General features: G+C 39.2%; 1 protein-coding gene across 3 annotated transcripts in view; it reads left to right on the forward strand.

Annotated features, from left to right (window-relative positions):
* The first annotated feature begins 11,546 nt into the window (after positions 1-11,546).
* celf4 (CUGBP, Elav-like family member 4) overlaps positions 11,547-21,885 on the forward strand; it is a 120,465-nt gene continuing 110,126 nt past the window's right edge. For all 3 annotated transcript variants that reach the window (XM_051681438.1, XM_051681440.1, XM_051681439.1), the window contains exon 1: positions 11,547-12,123. In XM_051681438.1, coding sequence (XP_051537398.1) covers positions 11,859-12,123 — 265 coding nt within the window. In that variant the 5' untranslated portion in view covers positions 11,547-11,858. The remainder of the gene's footprint in view (positions 12,124-21,885) is intronic.

Here is a 21,885-nt window from a genome sequence, read left to right on the forward strand (position 1 = left end):
CTGAATTCCTGTTGCACCAAGAGGGTTCTTTGAGTCTTGTTCGTGCAGCTGGTCAGATGATGAAGTTGTCACATGTTCCTTTGCAGACTGGGCTGCAATGCTGAAGGAACTGTGAGGAAAGCCTGTAGATGCTGGGGTCCTCTGCAAACTAGAGTGCAGCTGGAGAAGAGGTACAAGTAAGGTTTTACTTGTAAGAGCTTAACTTTTGTCATGCTGTTGTTTCTTTCCTCGTCAGGTTAGAAACTCAGAACACAGTCTTGTCCATTTGGGAGATACTTTTATCACTTTCTGATAAGGCAGGAATTGAAATCTGGTGCCTTTCCATTCCAGCGATGTGGTTGGCTGTTGTTATCAGAAGTAGCCACAGTATGGCCCACACTGGTGTGGAACTCTTAAAGTGCACGGTTAGATCAGAGTCCCTAAATTTTTACCCATGCTTTATTTCTTTTCCAAACCTCTTTCAAAAAGGTCTAGGCATTATTCTGAACTTATAGAGACCAAATATGATCTGAAATGGTTGAGCTATCACCCATACATTCATTTATATGTTAATAGGTCAATTCCTATGAATTATTGTGATAAAAATCAACTGCAATTAACATAAACAGCTCTGTGAGTGGACATGGAGTTTATGTGTTGCAGTTTGTGTCCATTTCTAGGATTTCAAGCATGTGCATTGATGAAAATGTCCTTCATTGAGGCTTTTCTTTTGTTTCAGCCACTGCTGCCACATGGGCATTTAATTAATGTGCTGCATCTGGAAGTCCTGAGGAATTTGTATGGCCACCAACTCACTGAGGAAGCATAACAGTGGGGCAGAGCACAACAGAAAACAGGAATCTTGAGGTGTGATTTTCAAAGTTTCCACATCTTTTAACTTGACACAGTGTCCTAAAAATGCTACATTTATGCCTCTGAATATGCAACACATGTAAGGATTCATATGATTTTTATAAATCTGGCTAATTTGTATGTTATCATACGACTTCTCTCATATGAATTCAAACGGTTTTCACTACAGCCAATCACGTCGCACAACATTGTTTCCATATACTACACTACTATTTTTTACTACTTTAACACAGTGGCTTCCTATCATGTTTACACACCCTACTGATCGGTTAGGTTTAGATGAGGGGTTTGGGTAAGGCCATAATATTAATAAGCATGTCCTTGATGCCTCACACACGGAACTCGTGCTGACTTCTGCATTACACATGCAGGTATTTGCACGTGACCAAATCGTACAAATTTATATGAACAACATTGCACAACATCATGCAGTTTAGCCAACTCTTAAAATATGTACGACTTTTCATGAGATCAGTTTGGAATACCAGTGAGGTGCTCCAAACGTGTCCATCTGAGGCACATGTACATAGAGCGACAATTAAAAATAGCGCAGACGGAACGCAAGAACGTGTGCTGTGAGAACTGGACACATTGACAAACTCAATGCAAAATAGATTGTTGTCAGTTGTAAGCTTGTTCAGTGATATGAGAATAATGTCAGAGAGCAAGACAGAGACCCAAGAGCAGAGGAACAGTTCAAAGGATTTATTTACAATTCAAAATAATAACTTCAGCAGAGTTATGAGGAATCCTCTGAGCGCTCCCGCAGGCGATTGCATGCACCGTGACGGCGAGGGGCAGAGCCGCGAGCAAACCTCCGCTGAAGTGCAGCTGACACACAGCAAACTGGAAGGCAAACACACTCCCGACATGTGGGCAGAGACGAGGAATCCTCCGCTGAAGATTCGTAAGTGCAGAGAACACGCGCAAAGCAAACTGGAAGGTAACCACAAAACCTGACACGTGGGCAGACATGGGCAACCAAACAGATACACGAGACAGGACCAACTAGGCAGAGAGAGTGAGGTAAGTTACTTCACACCAAAAACACTTCAACACTAAACACATTCAATTATCCAGCTAAGAACACGACACACAAGGGATTTAAAATAAGCAGGAACAAACAAGGGAGAGGTGCCGCTCGCAAGCTGAAAGTTGGCATGATCAGCGTTCCCATGGAAACAATCAGAGTTCCCATGGAAATGCTGATGCCAGCAGCACCTGAAACACATGAGGAAGAAATGTCAACACAATTAGACCAAAACAAACAGAACACGGAGCATGAGTGTCCGGATCCCGACACAGACCGAAACCGAACCATACAGGAAGTCAGGATCCAGACACCATGCTCCGGACATGAAACAAAAACAACCGAAGAGCGCACGGTGGTAACTCACAACCTTTACTCACACAAAGACAGGACAAGAATCACAAGACATGGGATGGTGAGGTCACGGTCCCATCAGACAAAACCCCAACCTGACAAGGTGACAAAACCATGACAAATAAAACAAACAGTATATTAGTTCTTAAGCCACTTATTGTCTAATAATGCTTTATTCATCTGCCACAGTGACGCAATTTATTTCAAACTGAATTTCAATCCATATTGCATAGAATATTATAGGCCCTACATATTATATTTATAAATATTACAATTATTATGCATTATTTATATGAGTTACCTTTATTTGGGTCCTTTCTCAGCAATGTATGCAATAAATTTGATTAATTAATTGGCATGTAATGGAATTAATTTGATTTAAAATTTTAATCGATTGACAGCCCTTAAGCCTGGAATATTCCTTTAACATTTTTCCACTATTCCTTTAAACAATTGTTCTGCAAAAAAAACCTATTTATATATATTTATTCAGTTTTGCTGTGATAATACCATGTCTATGTTACTGTGAAAAATCAGTAAATTTGAGCTGTGAGTCACCAACCAGATGCATTTTTATGGGTCTCTCAAATGACTGCTGAATAGCTGCTGTAAAAATTTGCTCAATGTGAGTTTCATTATTAACATTTCACAAACTGTCTGCCTTTAATAATTAAGCCTGATTATAATGTTAAACAATTTGATTTGTTTTCATTGTGGTTGTCAAGCCACATTTTAAGAGTAGGTGGAATTTATTCAAACAAATAAAATGAGTTTTGTAATAGGTGGTGTTTCTTCATTAGAAGTGCAGTCTTCAAAATAACATGAATCAAAATAACATGAATCTTTTTCATACTGACTCAATCAGAAAAAATGATAAACTACCTCTGTTGATGCTGTAAACCTTTGTGTAGGATATCAGTTTAGTTTCGGCTATGGTTATCATTTTTGAACTTGTGAACACTGTTACTGAATTAGCTTGGACTCCAAATTCTGATTGGATGAGCCACATTTGTAGCTGTTGTAAAATGCCAATAAATGCACACTTTTGACCGCATATTCTGTATCATTGTACAACATTGTTGGAAAGTGTAAACAGCCTACAGTTAATGCTAATTAACTATTTTACTAGGCAGAATTGTGTATTATGACTTTATTGAACATTGGTATCTTTATCATATTGTTGTTGCCACCGCTTTATAAAAGCAATAAGCCACTCGAGGTCATGCTTTACAGTGATTTTACGACAGTTTCAGGCATTGTGTCATGTCTAAGAATACAAGAGAGCCCCTTAGATGACAGGGAGGGATTTTATTTTCAGAAATAGTTTTGTGTTCCCTCGTAATAGTTTTATGTTTTCTCACAAAAAGGTTTGCTTTCCCTGACAATAACTTGCTTTTATAGTTTAAAAAAAAAAAAAATTGTGTGTTTTCTCGCAACAGTTTTGCGTTCCCTCACAATGAGTTCTGCGTTCCCTCGCAATTCTTTTGGTGGGGTAGGGGAGTCCCTCGCAATAGCATTAACCATATTTTAACCATGATATTTATGGTTGAACCATAATAATAATACAGGAAAACCAAAACATAAAATAATTCTGTACAAAAACAAAAAAACATCGTTAGTTACACTATAGTAACGGTATTATCTCCCACTTGTGGTCCACTTGTACCACAAATTAGCCAAAGTGTAGCTATAGTCAAACTGTAGTATTCATGTTTTTTGGCAGAATAATTTGGATTTTTAGCACCACAGTTTTGGTTTTCCTGTATTATTAATATGATTTTACTATAAATATCATGGTTAAAATAACATGGTTAATATATTAAAACCACAGTGAATTTGGGGTTATGGTTTTACTAAAAATACCATCATTGAACTGTAGTTACTGTAGTAAAACCATGGTTAATTTTTTTAGGGGTGGATAAAGCTATTGCGACGGAATCAAAAATAATTGCGAGGGAACGCAAAACTTTTTGAGAGAAAATGCAAACCTGTTGTGAAAATAAATTCCATCCTTGCCCTCTATGGGGTTCTGTTGAATACCACTTATCTATAGTTAAATAACTGTAATGCCTCGAGTTGCATACTGCTAATATATACTATGCAGTCTTTAAAAAGCATTGGATCCTTGATTTGTTTTTGGAGGCACCTGTAACATAGCTGACTCTTATCTGCAGTTAATGGATGTCTGTGCACATGACATTGTCTCTAGTCTAAAATTCTATAACCGTGCATTCTGTTTCATACTCTACTCAAAATGAATGTATATGGCTCTTACAAAGAGTCCCCAAAGGACTGAAAGTAATTTAGTTCAGCGGCAGTATTTTAGAATTCCCCTTGGGTCTTTTTAAAGCATACAACAGTTAAAAGGGACAACAGGTTGTTTATGCCTTCTTGTAGCGGCTGACAGGCTGGCTATTTTCACAGAAACACCTCATAAAGAATGTCAGAGCTTTTACCATTGTCACCTTTCTCTCCCTTTGGAGTGGTTGCTGCCCAGTAACAACACCTGAAACATAAACACATGATAGGAAGTTTATGGTGCCTTTGGAGTATTTGAGACTGACTGATTGTCCAATCATTTCATGTCATTGCTTGCACCTGGTTTAGCAGAAGGTAAATTGGTCCTGAGTGACTATGCCATCTCCATAGGCACAGTTTTTCACTTCGAAGGAGCCAAAATTGTCACTCATTGCAACAGTAAAGTCATTTCGTTTCTTTCTCTGTCTTTCCCATTCTCTCTCCTGTTCTGCAATGGTCTTTTGCAGCACCATATTGTATTTCCTCTCTTGATTTAAGCAATCATGCCGAGCCCCAGGCCTCACCATGCAGCTTCCATTGCTGTAGGGCAATGACAGGTGGCTTTGCCTACCTCTCTAACACCCTCCCCGGGGAGCAATCAGGGGCTCTGTGGGGCCAGACACCACAGTCACTGTAAAAGAGTGTAGTGGTGCTGACATGACAGCGAGGTGACACGTCTGGCTGTGGCACAGGTGCTGTGAGACAGCCATGGGTTCAGAGGTCACTGGATTCCAAACCACTGATTAAAAAGATGGGACTGACATGGAGAGAAGTTAGAAGCCACATGCAGGTGAGAACCTCTCTCTCTCTCTCTCTCTCTCTCTCTCTCTCTCTGTCTGTCTCTCTTTTCAATTCCTGGTGGGGCTAAAGTAACCTAATAAGTTATTTACATTTGATGGAATTTATTAGTATGTAACATAATAAGCATTCATGTGCACTCTTAACAACAAAAGAAGGATTTGAAAATATTTAATGTCAAAAGAACCAAAACTTTCTTAGAGTAGTTCACCCAAAAATGGTTGAAAATGTGTAATTATTTACTCACTCTTATGTTGTTATAAATTGTTATGCCGTTATTTTTTTCTGTGGAACACAAACAAAGAATTTTTGAAGAATCTTAAAGCAGCTGTTTTCCATACAGTGACAATTCATATGAGGTGATAAGGTGCTGTATAAAGCTAAAAAATTAAATAAAAAAAATATAAAATAACTATTAATGTAGTCTTTGTTATTTTTGAGTCTTTTGAAGCCATATAATAGCTTTGTGTGAGGAAAAGACCCAAATTTAGGTTCTTATTCAGTGAAAATCTTCCCCTCTGCTGCATCTCTCATGTCTCATTCACTATCCCACATATTCTGGAATGTTGTGTTCGCTTACAACACGCGTGAACCAATAGCTTTTTGGCATCAATGACAAAAAACCTGACAAGATGCATCAAGGCACCTTTTTTTTTTCTCTGAAGGTAATGACAAATGAGTTTTCAGATCTACAGCGGAGGGAAAGACTGTCAGTGAATAGCGATCGTTTGGTCTTTTCCTCACACAAAGCTATTACAGGGCTTTGCACTTTTTTGTGCTGTTTTGTTTCGTTGTTTCTGTTTTGTGTTTTTGTACTTTGTTTTGTGTGTATTTTTTTTATTTTATTTTATTTTATTTTTTTTATGGAACACCCAATATGATTAACTTCTCTGTTTGTGTTTCAAACAAGAAACAAGTCTTAAAAAAAATAAATAAATAAATAAAAAAAAAAATGTGGCTTAGGTCACTGCCATTTTTGTCTTTTCCTTTGTGACATATTTGCATGTCTTCTGAATAGGGATAATGTTGTTAAAATGCTGTATCCTCTTCAACAGTATTGCCAAAAGCCAGTCGAGAGTTAGGGATTTAAGTTTGAAAGAAAGGCCCAACTGTGTCAAGTGTTAAAGCACTAATCTGTTTTCAGTACCATACTAACAACCAGCAGCTCCCCTCTGAAGCAAAAAACTCACCGATCACACGATAAACAGCTCCTCAAGAGTAAACAATTATTACGAAGAAAACATCCACTATATCCATGCCTTTATTTCCTCCATATATGTGTCCCCTGGTGTTGATACAACCAGTGTTTTTCTTGTCAGTAAAATTAGATCCTTTTCCAGTATGTAGCTGTTCATTTTACAGATTTTAAGTGTGCACAAGAGTGTCTTTCTAAAAAGTTTCTCAGACTGGCATGGCATGTCTCTTTGGACCTAATAATTATCTGCAACTTATATGTTTGTTTTTTTGCTTTTGTTGTTTTATTTGTCTGCAGGTGACCTGAGTCACATCCCCAATTTTCCTGCTGCATTCTCACATCTATCGGTTCCAGTTAGCTCAGCTTGGTATCTTTTTTCACATAGCCCCACCCTGTCAAAGGATTTTTGGGAGTTTTGCGCTCCTCTGCCCTTTCTCCGCTCGTCCTCCTAAATTACACTGAGATGATAAACCGTCTCCGAGGCTCAAGGCTCTCTGAGATTTAGAACTTTGTCCTGGATGAAGGACAGGTTAGGAGTGACATTAATATGCAGAACAGGTAACATTGGAACCTCAACGTACTTTACAGCGGATGGTGCACATTATCAATCTATTTACGCAAGCTGCCCTGCAAGAATTTCATTTGCCACTTGTTTATTTGCCTTCCTCAACAATTACACTGCCGGCACAGGATTTGATGCAAAGTAATGTTCCAAGGGCATACTGTTATTCTGGTGCACTTTATTGTCAAAGAGTTTAGAGTGAGATGTGCCCGGTTTTGTTACTTTAAATCTGATATTACAGCAGTCTTTCAAAAGTAAATCTATCTTTAGAGATAGTTGGTCATCATGTAAACCGACCAGACAAGATAGCTTGACGTTTTGACTACTAGTGCCACAGAGAGAATGCTTCAGCACCATGGACAGCGGCTATGCACAAGCAACAGTGCTTATTTTTAGCAGCAGGCCTGCTGTCAAAGAAAATAACATATAAATGTATTATTTATTTCCTGGAACAAAAAAAATTCAGTATGATTGTAATTTTATTGTAAAGCTCATTCGCATATCCGCACGCTGAGATCAAATTTTAGGATGAAGACGTGATACTTAATACGTCTCCTCTTGAGACTACTCCTCGGCTGAAATTTAGATTGGAGCATTACGGTTCCCTCTCCAGATTCATTTGAGCCACATCAAACCGCCCTCCCGGCAACCTACGGGGCACCCTCCTTAGACCAATCGGTCTATAAATTGCCCATTAATTGCATATGATTATTATTATCACGTCGATGGACGTGCTCATCAGAAGCTTTTCATTTGGAGCGGCTTGTGGCACATTGAAAACAGCGAAAGAGACGAGACCAGGGCAAAGAGAAAGACCGTCGGGAACAATATTGGCAACATAACTAATCATTGCACAGAACATAATTACAATGATTTGTGTAAAACACTTTGCCCTTGTATTAAAAATATGACTCAAGGCGAGTCAGGCGTGATCTCGCGCAGCGTGGCCCCAAGGGTATGCTTGCAGAACCGAGCACGGTGCCCTGCCAAAGTAAGCGAATTGACTCAGCTGGGTTGGGTTATACTGACAGTCCGAAATGACATTAACAGGCCATTACAGCCTCTGAGTGCGGTAGGTGAGAGGGCCATGGAGTGTATCTTGTTTCCTTTTTAATGCTGCGTTGGAGTATGTCCAAAGTTTTAAAACGTATCCTTACAAGATAATGCTGTTTTAATATTTATCCATTCGACCTTGGGTCAAAGTAAATAAAACATTAAAGGAAAATTCCAGGTTCAGTGCAAGTTAAGCTCAATCAACAACATTTGTGGCATAATGTTGATTACAACAAAAAATTATTTGTCCCTTCTTTTCTTTAAGAAAAAAAAAAGGCAAAAATTTGGGTTACAGTGAGGCACTTACAATGGAAGTGAATAGGACCAATACATAAACATTAAAATACTCACTGTTTCAAAAGAATAGCCACAGTACAAAACAATATGCATCTTAACATGATTTTCACTCACTAACCTTTTTAGGTTAATTACAGTAATGGAATTGCCTTTTTAAAATTATAAGCTACACATTTCTCCATTTAAACCCTCCAAAAATTTGCCACATTAACTTTTCATTGTAGTGCCTCGTTGTAACCTACATTTTTTGCTTTTTTAAAAGAAAAAGAGGGACGAGTCAAAATGTTTTTCGTTGTAATAACATAATGCCACAAATGCTGTCGATTGAGCTTAATTTGTATTAAGCTCAATCGACAATAGGAATAATTGGAATATTCCTTTAAAAGATGTAATATAGAAACCAAAGCTACTAGTCTCTGTAAATGCTTCACTATTTGTGTTAATGTTTTACTTAAGGGAAGCCACGTGATGTATTGCCCATTCTTTTTTATTTTATTTTTTTATTTTTTATCTTTCTTCTCATTAAAAATTTAAAGTTACTTAAGGCACCATTTAAGGGTTCCTCAGCGGCAACACCTGCCGAACCCTCTGGAGATCCTCCAGCCACAATTGTCCTATCTATGTACTCATGGAACTTCAATAGGGAACACCAGGGCTAGTTGTCACACATGGAAGTTGTCACAAAGGCTATATCTCAGTAACAATAAGATTTTGAGTAAATTATTTGTGCCTCATAATCGTTTTATTAATGTTCAAATAAAATCAAAGCCATTGGTTCAGTGGCAGATTGCATTATGCAGGTTACATTGTGAAAACTTACCCCATATACCTTTGTGCGATGACATGCCCAGCTATTGAAGAAAGATAATCCAATTGCTTTTCTTTTTTTTTTCTTTTTCTTTCTTTTTTTTCTCATTAGAATTGATCCAATTTAATCAATTACAATGTGTTGGTCAAAACAATGTTTTGATTTTTTTTTTTTTTTTTTTATGCTACCTTTTCCAATTTTGGTGTTTCATGAATAATTTTGTGCAGTGTTTTATTAATATTCACATGCAATCAAACCCATTGGTTAAGTGGAAGTTTGCATTGAGCTGGTTGCATTGTGACAACTTACCCCATATAGTGTAACAACATGCTCCACTATTGGGGCAAGATAGTCCAATAGCTTTTTTGAAACCATGACTTCAAAGACTACAAAACTTGACTTTCAAAAATAAACCTAACCTGAGAGATATTCACTGGAATAAACAGTGTGACAATTAGCCCCAGTCTCCACTATATACAGTATTTCAAGAGAATCGAAGCCTTTGCCTTATGATGGAGTTACTGAAGGAACCATAGACAGTCCATACAGTTCTTGCAGCAACTAAGAGTACTTTTCTCAGAGAACTGAAAGCGTGTCTGAAGGATCTCCAGAGGGTCTGGCCGGTGTGGCAGCTGAAAAAACCCAAATGGTGCCTGGAGTATCTTTTAATTTTTACAGTGATACAATTAATTGGATTCATTGTATCTCGTATCATATTTCTAAACTGTTACGCAACTGGGCGTTGCAAAGCTTTGAACAGAACTCATCTAAAGTGGCTGGTTGAAATTTTCCTCAGTTTTGAGTTTGCCTGAACGCCCCTATACCTGCTGAACAAATTTACACCCGTTGTTCTCCGTGGGTCTCGTGCTCACCAGGAACTCTGTAGCAGCCTACAATTTCCTGTCATTATGAGCAGGTGCTTTGGGCTCGACAGTGGTGTGTCATTGTCAGCATGAAAAACTCTGTGGTTGTGTGCTGTGATGTGGAAATTGGATGCTTGGATGCAATTTTGCGCTTGTGCGTAAGCGCTTCGACTGTCAACATCATGGATAAGTGTGGGATTTTAGAAGTGTTCGGGGCTCACGTTAGATGTTTGAAGGCATCACTCAAAATCTCCAAGCAGTCTTCATTACCTCCAGAATGTTGTTGTTCCTGATCAGAAAGAGCAGCCAATCTCTGTAGACTCCTTAATCAGTTTATGTTATTAAATTGGAGAGACCCTTTGGGTTTTCTTTTTCTTTTTCTGGCTAGTAAAGCAAGAGAGTTTATTTGTATTGTAGGAGCAAGCTATTCATTTCTTTGTAATAATAATTTGCAACAACATTTTAATCTGATGAGATCAGAAGATATGATGGAAGTCTGTAAGGCCTAAATGTAAAAAAAAAAAAAAAAAAAAAAAGGACTAAGTAATCTCTCAAAAAGTAGCCTACTTCAAATATCTTATGTCAGCTTTTAAACAGTTCCACTTTAAGAACAATTAGAGGCTTTTTTTCTACAGATCTGCTCTTCATGCACTCGCTTAAATGTGTATTTAACCCCATTCCTGAACACGCACACATCCTAACATGTGTCGTCCGTGAGCTGCAGGGCAGGGATTTGATCCTCCCTGCTCGTGCACGCCGCGCGGAGGAGCTCACAGTCCTCTTTTTCCAACATGGCTCGTGCGTTTGAAGAGAACCATCGCTTCTCATTCAACGAGATACACTATTAATTGGTGATGCATGATCTAACTTATAGGTTTAAATCATTTATCCCGGCGAGGTTCCATGCACAATGCTGCTTTTGCCCGTGCACTTTTCGTGCGTTTCAGCACTGGCGCTGTCCACGCGCGCTTTAGTTCCCCCTCAGTGCATTTAAACCGAATCTCTTTTGATACTCTCGGGAGACATGTGATGATATAAATGTAAACGTTATGCATAAACGATTGCACTGAAAGGCATATGCATAACACTAATCACTATGCTTTAAAAAAAAAAAAATAAACCCATTGATTGTCACTATATATAAGTCTACGCTCGTAGTGCGTCATTCACAAGGCAGTGCACAAAGACCTGTGCAAATTGTGATGTTTTCTTTATTTATAGTCCCTCTCCTTTGGCGGAGCATACCATGTTACTCTATAACGATGCGGAGGGGGAGAAAGAGCGTCGAGTGACACCAAAAGCAAGATCCTGGGAGCTGCTTCTCCTCTACTAACATCCCCACTGCACGGAGCGCGTTTGAGCCAGCCCTGTCTGTTTAAACCGAGAGGACACCCATACCGACGTCTCAATGCAAAAAATAAAAGGGTAGCCAGAAGCAGCAAGGGGCGAGGGGAACGGAGGTGTGAGTAAAAAGCGCGAGCTCTCGGTCTCTTTCTCCCTTTTATTACATGAATGAATGAATGAATTATTGAGTAGTAGGGCACGCTTACAAGGAAACACGCCTCCGCCTGGACGACCGACCGCCGAAGCCTTTGATATCTGACTTTGTTCAATGGTACTACGTGTTTCTATTTGCACATTTTGGGCTCGAGAGTAGGACTTGTGTCACGTCTCGCGCCCGTCATCGTAAAACACTTCGGAAGATTTTTGCACGAACTACCGCTGCCACGAAACTCCTCGCCGCGAAGATGGCAACTTTGACGAACGGACAGGTGGACGGCGGCACGGTGCACGGAGGAGCCAGTACGAACGGGCTCGTGAACGGAATAAGCCACGCGCACAGTCCCGCGAGCTGCGCCACCATTCCAATGAAGGACCACGATGCCATCAAACTGTTCATCGGACAGATACCGCGCAACCTGGACGAGAAGGACCTCCGGCCGCTCTTCGAGGAATTCGGCAAGATCTACGAGCTCACCGTGCTGAAAGACCGCTTCACTGGCATGCACAAAGGTATTTGCTTTTCCTGCTCGTCTCCTGTCACGCTGTCGCTATAATGTCTTTATTTCGTTACGCTCCCCCGTCACAGCATCGGAGGTTACGAACGACAGACTTGGATTTAACATCGTTTTTAGATATATAAAAATTTGCTACGGAATAAATCACTCAATCATTGCTCTATCCAACTAACAATTTTTTGGTCGCTAGAACAAACATTTAAAGTTATTTTTGAATTGCTAGGAAAGTTTTATTTTATTTTATTTTATTTTATTTTATTTTATTGAAATAAAACGTTTATTTTAGGTTTTTGCTAGCATAATGGTTCCACTAACGTTCCCTTAACCTGTAAATACTACAACATTACATCAATAGTTAGTCTACAAGCCATGTCTTGTTTTGATCATACCTTCTTTCTAAGTTCTTATAAGGCTGACACATAAAAGCCTCTGGGTTCAGTTTTTGGTTATAAAAAATAAAGACCAAAAAGAATGTTTCTAGAACGTTTGGAGTTGGTTCTAGAAAATAAATAAATGAAATAACCAAATGGGAACCATACACTAATGTTAGACGAACATTCTGTGTTTGCTGGGCTTGAGCTCCATTTAGCTCCATCACTTTGTTAAACATCACATCAAATGTTTTCCACTGAGCCTAGTTTGAGGGTAGTAGTGTGTGTGCGTGTGCGCATTTGTTTGTGAGTTTGTGTAAAAAAAAAAAAAATTTCCCCAAATGAGTTTTTTCTTGAAATCACACTCTCTTTAACATTTGTCTACGTAATCGCAATGCTCAATCTGAAAAATACACTATCTGTGTATTTTTATCCCTCATAAACTATCCATGACAAGTTTATTCAATCCTAATTTATTTTAAGCCTTTGTCTAACCAATATCTATTCCTGGGTCAAAGGGAAATGGCAGCCTTGAAGACAGTGACAGATGACAATGAGAAAATTATAAGCATGTATAGGATCTCTAGTGAAAGAGTGTGAGGTCTTTTCGGTAACCTCTTAATTGGGGTTGTGTAGCCACGATTGTTCTACTTACTCATGATAAAATATAAATTTATGATGACACTTCACACAATAGCATTTTGGTGTGTGGTATGTTCCAGCAATAACAGCAGCTGAACTATAATTACTTCCGCTTATCTTCTCCTTGCCAGTTGGTGTCATACGCAGCAGCTCACATCTCCGGTTAGGTACGACCACAACTGTGCCTTGTTTGTGTGCTCGCTCACTCCTGCAGTGTGGTAATTACTGCTGAACCCGTGTTCCTGTGGTGTATTCGGAAGGATCAATTGCTGAAATGCTCAACTGGGGGTCCAAGGGGGTCTCTCTAGGATGATCTTCCCCGGGGTGTCATTATTTCACAGGCTTGTCTAATTGATCCCCGACCCAGAGGACGTTGTTTGGTTTTAGGGTCACATCAGTGGCTAATTTCCACATCTATTCCTGGGAGTCTGGGGAAGAGCTGCTTACCTCAGCCCGAGGGATGTGGTCCCTCCATTGTAGTAAACAAAGCTGTATGGCATATGTGCAGAGCAAAAATTTGGTTTTGAGGAGCGGGTCTGGGGAGGGTAGTAGGTTATCTTTTATTAATAGCGCCGCTGGAGCACTTCCCGTCCGGTGGTTAATCATGTTTCTTGTGAACTATGGAGAGCCGTGCCGGCTGATTCTAGGAACTGTCTACTTCCAGCAATATATGGTCCCCTGTATCCATCCCCCCACAGCTTAAGCAGAGCCGATGTTTGCTGGTGTGGCTGTTAGGCCTGGTCGTCTCCATGTTACCACTGAGCTAGTACTGGTTCACTGTCTCTCTCTCTACAACCCACGATTCAGTCTCATAAGCACTGGCGTCAGTGTCTCTTTAGATCCATTTCACTTTGGCAGCAATGTTGTCCTCTCCGTGCCCTGCTGCCAGCTGAGGCCTGCCCACGATGGAGCTCTCATTGGTTACACTGATGACTTTCCTGTAAGACACTCTTTCTTCCATTGAACACAAAAGGAGATGCTAGGCAGAATGGTAGCCACAATCACTATTCACTTTCACTGCATATATATTTTTCAGTCAATTAAGAGTGAATGTTGGAGGAAGAAGGTCATGGGTTTGGACAACCTGATCTCATAGAATTACATAACTATACCTACATTTTTGCAAAGTGATTTTTGTGTGACTTGTTGAACTTATCGTGGCAGTTTGGTGGTAAAATAAACACTAGAGGCGCTACAACTGACTTCTATTCACTTACACGCAAATCACGAGTAAACGGCAGATTATCAACTCATAAACACTTCATTTTTGCCCTGTTCCTCACACAATGCTATCTTATGACATAAAAACACTTTTACTATACTTAATATAATTGAAAATTGAAATTGCATGCATACAAGTTGACACGTAAACTAAAAGTGTCATAGAGGCACCACAAGATAACATGGCTGCTTCAGCAGTTGCATTTTTCTTCTCACATTTGCTTTACGATACTATCAGTTAGGTTTAGGTTAAGGGTAGGGAGGTAGGTTTTGTTGATTTAAAACTCAATCGAACATTAACCTTAACCTCATCTGTTTGGGAGAGTGTTAACCTCGCCTTTGGTGGCACATAATGTACATTTCACCTTGGAGCTGCTGCAATACGTGTAAGGAACCACAAAATTTCATTTTGCAAAAATGTTGTCAAGCTGGGTTTGGAACAACACAAAAGAGAGTAAATAATTACAGAATTTTCATTTAAGAGTTGTTCTATCCTTTTAAAATGCTGTTTAGTTAAACTGGTCTTCTCTCAACCTCATTATTATTTTTACTGGGGTCATTAAAGCTTACTAAATGTTTAATTCCAACAGTTTTCTGTTCTCCTTTCCAACACAATCATCAACATTGTTGTCATTGTGATTATGGGGAGTTCTCCATCTTGGCTCTTCATCCTTCTCCACCTCCACCCACTTCCTCTCTTCACACGTTATCACCTCCTCCAGCCTGCTGCATCCCTGCAACGTCTCTTCTCTCCCGATCACGCGATTTCTCAATCCATTCACAGGCTGGAAGGGGTTTTGTCATCCATTTATTCACTCGCTTAGCCACCCACACACATACATACAAAAACACATACAGTACATGCGCACACACATTATTCTAGATTCAGTATTAAGCTTCGTGCTGAGTTAAGGTCTTGAGAGCAGGTCTTTTGGCTCGCTGCTTGGTGCTGTAAACTCATGGGATAATGGAAATGGCAAAGTCTCAAGATAAATGCTTGCTTAAACTGCAAATATTAGTGCCTTTAAAAAATGGTTGCTCCTTCCTTGCGGATGATTGTTTGGATTGCAACATTGACATGACAGACTGAGACAGCAGTTTGGCAAGCTAGTGTAGAATATCGAGATTACTTCCAAAATGTAAATCATGGAATTATACAAGCATTAAAGGGATAATGCACACAAAAATGCTAATTTTTGTCACTGTTTTCTCACTCTCGTGTTGTTCCAAAATCATATGACTTATTTTTTTATGGTGGGACACAAAAGGAGATGTTCACTTTAATTGCATGGAAAAAGATGCATTGAAAGTGAATGGTGACTGGGGCCTATGAACATTCTGTGAACATTCTGCCTACAATTGCCTTTTGTATTTCACAGATGAAAGCAAAGTAATATGGGTTGGAACAACATAGTTCACCACAAAATTGAAAATGATGCCTTTTAATTGCTAGCTCATTTTTTATTTATTTTTTATTCTAAAATCATCAAGAAAATGGTCTTGTGCTGAGCAGGTAAACACCAGAAGCGATCATCATTGGGAAGCGTGAGCATTTGAAGCTGTGGTAATTGTAGGTGTAGAGGGAACACGTTTGATGCTATAAAGAAGCATGTAGGAGGAGACACTCTGTATTTTTCGCACTGTGCTGCCGAATTCACGCCGTCTATTTTTGATAGTCATTATTTTCATGCATATGGGCTCTTTGATATGCAGACGTGGTGTGCGGGCATACATTTGATTTCCAGTCTGCATCTTGAGCACAGACAATGTCTGAATAAGGCACAATGTGTTTTATGTTTGGACTCTAATGAGACATTGAGCAGGGGGAGCTCCATTCATCCTCATGTCTGAGCAGCCAGAGTAATGATTCTGTACATCAGTTATCTAGTCTTTAGACTCTTTTGTCTTGGGAAAAATGGCTGAAAGTGAGAAAGAGGAGAATGGTGCAAGCCTGGCTAAAGGATTGAGATGTTAAGAAGAGAAAGATGGATGAAAGCAAACAACAAGACAGTTAAGCACATGGAAAGGCCTCTGTTTTAAACAGACTAATCAAAAGAGACAAAAAGAGAGCTGAATGTAGAGTTGGACTGGGTACCACGGCAGGCCAGAGCTGGAGGGGTTTCAGAGTTCTCAGTTCTCCGCTAGTTTCATTTGGCTTCTCTGCATGACTCAGCACAGCTAATAGAGGCCATTTGTACCGGTCACAAGCAGCTGCAGGAATCACGTCGAGGACTGTAGCGTTTTCTACTCGCACATCTTTTAGCGCAGCGGAGATTGCAGCTATACACTAAACTATCTCCCCCAAATGCGGGCTGGGGAGACAGTATTCTGATCTTTCTTTTTCTAGCCTTCTAGTCTTTGAGGGTGAATGAACAAACTCGCTGTTTATTATGCAACCTGGTCTCATAGAATGGCTTTAAATATACCTCCATTTTTGCAAAATAATTTTTACGTGGCTTGTTGTACGTATCGTGGCAGTTTCTTGATGCAATAAACACTAGAGGCGCTATAACAACAATGACTTTTATTCCCTTTCACACAGATCACTAGTAAAATGGCAGATAATCAGTTCATACACTTAATTTTCACCCTGTTCCTCCCATAATGCTATCTAATAACATCTAAACACTTACTACAGTGCATGACTTGTAAGGCGATACATTATAACATTTGCATTACTTAACCAACTACATTAATAAGCATGTTCGTGTGCATTAAAATTGCACGGTAGCTCAACTGATAAGAGTGTTGCACTTGTGATATGAAGGACTGGAATTCGAGTCAACACATGTCTTAGAAGCACCACAAAATTACGTGGTTGCTTTAGCAATTGCGTTTTTCATCTAACATTTGCTTTTTCTGACACTATCGGTTAGCTTTACTTTCAAGGTTTAGGGTAGGGACGCCGGTTTTGTTGATTTAAAACTCCACGGAGCATTAACTTCAAAAACTCATCTATTTGGGAGATCATTTAACTTGCTTTTAGCACCACACTTGGACATTTCAGCTCGGAACTGCCGCAATACATGTAATGAACCACATAATATCATGTAGCATAGTGTTGTTCATTCGTAGCTTCATAATATCTATGTCTTGGGTGCTCTATATTCACTAGATGGGTTTTGAAGGTCCCAACAAGCACTCGTTAAAAAATTTAACAGTGCGAATGTTTTCGTGTCAAGAGACCGCATTAACAGGGCAAAATTCGGTTGGATAAACCTGGGTTTCTGGGCAGGATTTTTCTGAAAGGCAATTGGATGTCCTTGCCGGAGAAACACAAAAGCTGGGTTTTTCCTCCTGCAGCTTGGTGTTAATTCAGCTCGCGTCCTGGACTCACCATTGCATTGCTGTTGCATCATCTGCACACACAGCGTTTCTCTTTTTTTTTTCTCCTCACCTCGTTTGGATCCGCAGATGTTCGGAGCCTCGGCCCATCCCAAATCCTCTCAAGCCTCTAGTCTCCGATCGCTCATCCCTGCCTTCAAGCTCTCACTTTGAATGCAGTTTCTCCCACAGTGCTGCATGATCAATGCAAATGTTTTGTATATACGTGAGCCGACGTGTCACTGTGGAGGTCGCAGCGGCCCATAGGTTGCCCTCTCGCTCTCCTCTCAATATGCAGCATGCCTGCATTGGAATATAAGTAGCTGCAGTGGCACTAACATGCATGCAAATATGCAGGCCCATTTTTCAGTCAGACAGTCGAGAGGGTGGCAGCACTGTTTTCGCCCAGTGTTATTTTTGAGGCGATTGCCACAGAGGTCAGCATCAAGAGGAGAGATAGTTACTCAAGGTGAGCAATGACTTGCCAATGAAAGAGTACAGAGGAGAGGAAGTGTGCGCTGGCTAGAATAGAAGACCTGTCTGGCAGGCCTGACCTTCCCATGGCCTTTATTAACTACTGTGACCCTGTTGTGCTGTGTGAATTGGGCCAGAACTTAACTATTCTCTCGTACCTCGAGGCACTTCAAAACTCATCTCAGTTTCTCAGACCTCATGCAGACGTGTTTATGTGCAACACCTCACACTCATCTCATGAACTCCTCCTCCGCTATCTACCATCACTCTCTGTCAGATAATTGTATTGTGTTAGGCCATGTGAACTTTTAAACTGAAAGTAATAACGTTTGGCGGAGGCGATTTACTCTCTAAATTGAAAAGAATGCAAATACTCTGTGCTGCACAGCTTCCTAAAATTCCATCCTGCAAGATTTATGTGTGACATAATGGCCTTGTTGTGTTTTCATATATTTAATAGCAGCTAGGCAGGGCAACTGAGTTCAGCCTTAAAAGTTTTATAAGGTTTAGCTGTAATGTCATATAAATGGTGAAATGCCCGAGGCCACACCCCCTTTGCAGCATACCGTTTTTTTGTTTGTTTGTTTGTTTTTTTATCTCGCTCCGACTGTGAATCTCCATTTTGATTTAAGGACTTAAGAACCCTTGAGCAGTGTGACAAAAACACTTGCTGAAATTAATAGTTTCTGTTTTCAAACTAGTTACATCATCTTAGTGTTATTGTGGTGTGGAGTGTGTGTTAAATGTTTAAAGGGCTAAGGAACAGTGTGTGCACTGCTGTCTAAGGGGGGGGGGGGGGGGGTGTAGGAATAGGTGTCACATTGCCCATAATTCAGCGAGAAAACAGAGCTGTCAATCAGAATGCTTTAGTTTTATCTTTAGAAACTTTTCACCCTGAACTGCTTCTCTTCAGCTCTTCATAAATTCATAAATGCTTTCTACCTTTAATAAATCCCTTCCACTAAAACTAATGCAGCTATATGTTTACCGTGAACTTTTTAGTGTGCTTATGTGAAACACAATGAATCAATGTGGGGGAAGATAATTAAATATTAATATTAAAAAGGAGTACAAGATTTATTCTCTTTATATTTATAAACAGTATTATCACAAACCCATCATTTTGGCATCGCTAACACCATGCTCTACCAGTTGAATAAATAATCAGTTTTAAAACAAAGCCTACTTATTTGTATTTATTTATTTATTTATTTATTTTTACAAATAAACCACCAATAAACTGGATTTAACTTTCGTTTAACTAATTCGTTTTTTTTTTTTTTTTTTTTTTTTTTTTATGTATCTGATGCTATCACTGATTCTGCATCCTTCTAGTTAAAAATACACCACTGCTCTTTTGTGAGCCCTTTACATCATTTTAAATTATTTTTTGCATTATGTGAAGTGTTCAGATCCTTACCTATTTGTTACTCTAATGATGCTGTATTCAAACTCCATTAATTAGCAGCGTGCTGAGAGAATGGAGAGGTAGAGTGTTACAATGAGACAAAAGCCTAGGTAATAGCTTAGATCACTTTCATTGTATGGACTGATTTAAGCCAGCAACATTTTAATTACTTTTTGTTGTAGATGAGCACAAAGAAAGAGAAAAATTGAGCAAAGCATTTAGAAAGGAACAAAGGGGACTGTGCCTTTTTTATCTGGTGGTGGTCCGTAAATTGGGCTTTATAAAAGCAGTAAAATATTGGTAAAACCTGGTTGTGAAGGTAGTTGTTGTTTGTTTGGCTCTGAACTCCTGTGAACATTTTCTCATATAAATTTTTTTCTGTCACCTTACCCTCACGCAAAGCTTTCTGCACTTTTAGATTTTAATTAAGACATTATTTAGCTTGTTTACTAAGCTGTTTACCATTGGTCCCCAAAAAGATGGCAATACACACGCATTTATCAGTCCAAATGGGGAAATGTTTTGCATTATTTATAATATTATTTATATATTAAGCTTATTAAAATGACAACATCTTTTGAATATATATATATATATATATATATATATATATATATATATATACCGATCAGCCACAACATTAAAACCACCTGACTTGCATTCTGAGATGCTATTCTTCTCACCACAATTATACAGAGCAGTTATCGGAGTTACTGTAAACTTTGTCAGTTCGAACCAGTCTGGCCATTCTCTGTTGAGCTGTCACATCAACAAGGCTTTTCCATTGCAGAACTGCTGTTCACTGAATATTTTTTGTTTTTGGCACCATTCGGAGTAAATTCTAGAGACTTTTGTTGTGCGTGAAGATCCCAGGAGATCAGCAGTTACAGAAATACTCAAACCAGCCCGTCTGGTACCAACAATCATCCGTGCGATTATCTAATCAGCCAATCGTGTGGTAGCAGTGCATAAAGTCATGCAAATATGGGTCAGGAGCTTCAGTGTATATATATTTATATACAGTTGTGCTCAAAAGTTTGCATACCCTGGCAGAAATTGTGAAATTGTGGCATTGATTTTGCTAAAGGATAGTTATCATATGAAGCCATTTATTATCACATAGTTGTTTGGCTCCTTTTTAAATCATAATGATTACAGAAATCACCCAAATGGCCCTGATCAAAAGTTTACATACCCTTGAATGTTTGGCCATGTTACAGACACACAAGGTGACACACACAGGTTTAAATGGCAATTAAAGTTTAATTTCCCACACCTGTGGCTTTTAAAATTGCAATTAGTGTCTGTGTATAAATAGTCAATGAGTTTGTTAGCTCTCACGTGGATGCACTGAGCAGGCTAGATACTGAACCATGGGGAGCAGATAAGAACTGTCAAAAGACCTGCGTAACAAGGTAATGGAACTTTATAAAGATGGAAAAGGATATAAAAAGATATCCAAATCCTTGAAAATGCCAGTCAGTACTGTTCAATCACTTATTAAGAAGTGGAAAATTCGGGGATCTCTTGATACCAAGCCAAGGTCAGGTAGACCAAGAAAGATTTCAGCCACAACTGCCAGAAGAATTGTTCGGGATACAAAGAAAAACCCGCAGGTAACCTCAGGAGAAATACAGGCTGCTCTAGAAAAAGATGGTGTGGTTGTTTCAAGGAGCACAATACTTGTTGACCCTTCTCCAAACATAGCGCTTATGGTTGTGACCATAAAGCTCTATTTTGGTCTCGTCACTCCAAATTACAGTGTGCCAGAAGCTGTGAGGTGTGTCAAGGTGTTGTCGAGCATATTGTAACCGGGCTTTTTTGTGGCATTGGCTTCTTTCGGGCAACTCGACCATGCAGCTCATTTTGTAAGTTTCGTCGTATTGTGCTTCTTGAAATAACCACACCGTCATTTCATATGATCATTATCCTTAAATAAAAGACATGGTTTTTGCATGATCAGTCATATTTTCAAAATCAATGCCAAAATGTCACAATTTCTGCCAGGCTATGCAAACTTTTGAGCACAACTGTATATGTATATATATATACTCTTGTTTTTGATTCATCAGAAGTATAATATTATTTCAGTTTTAATTTATGCATTGCTGGAAGCAATATTGGGTCTTTACTTTACACAACACTCACCCACCATTGTGTGGAAAAAATATTTTGTGTGTGTATTATTTAAGTTTGTGTTTGTGTGTGTGGCTAAAAACATCCAGGAACATTTTATATTTTACATTTGCAATTTGTTCCATCATTATACATGACTGAACCAACATTTGTTTTCATAACATTGCATAGTTGAAATGAA

Source organism: Myxocyprinus asiaticus, chromosome 40 (assembly GCF_019703515.2).
Source record: "Myxocyprinus asiaticus isolate MX2 ecotype Aquarium Trade chromosome 40, UBuf_Myxa_2, whole genome shotgun sequence".
Lineage (NCBI taxonomy): Eukaryota > Metazoa > Chordata > Actinopteri > Cypriniformes > Catostomidae > Myxocyprinus > Myxocyprinus asiaticus.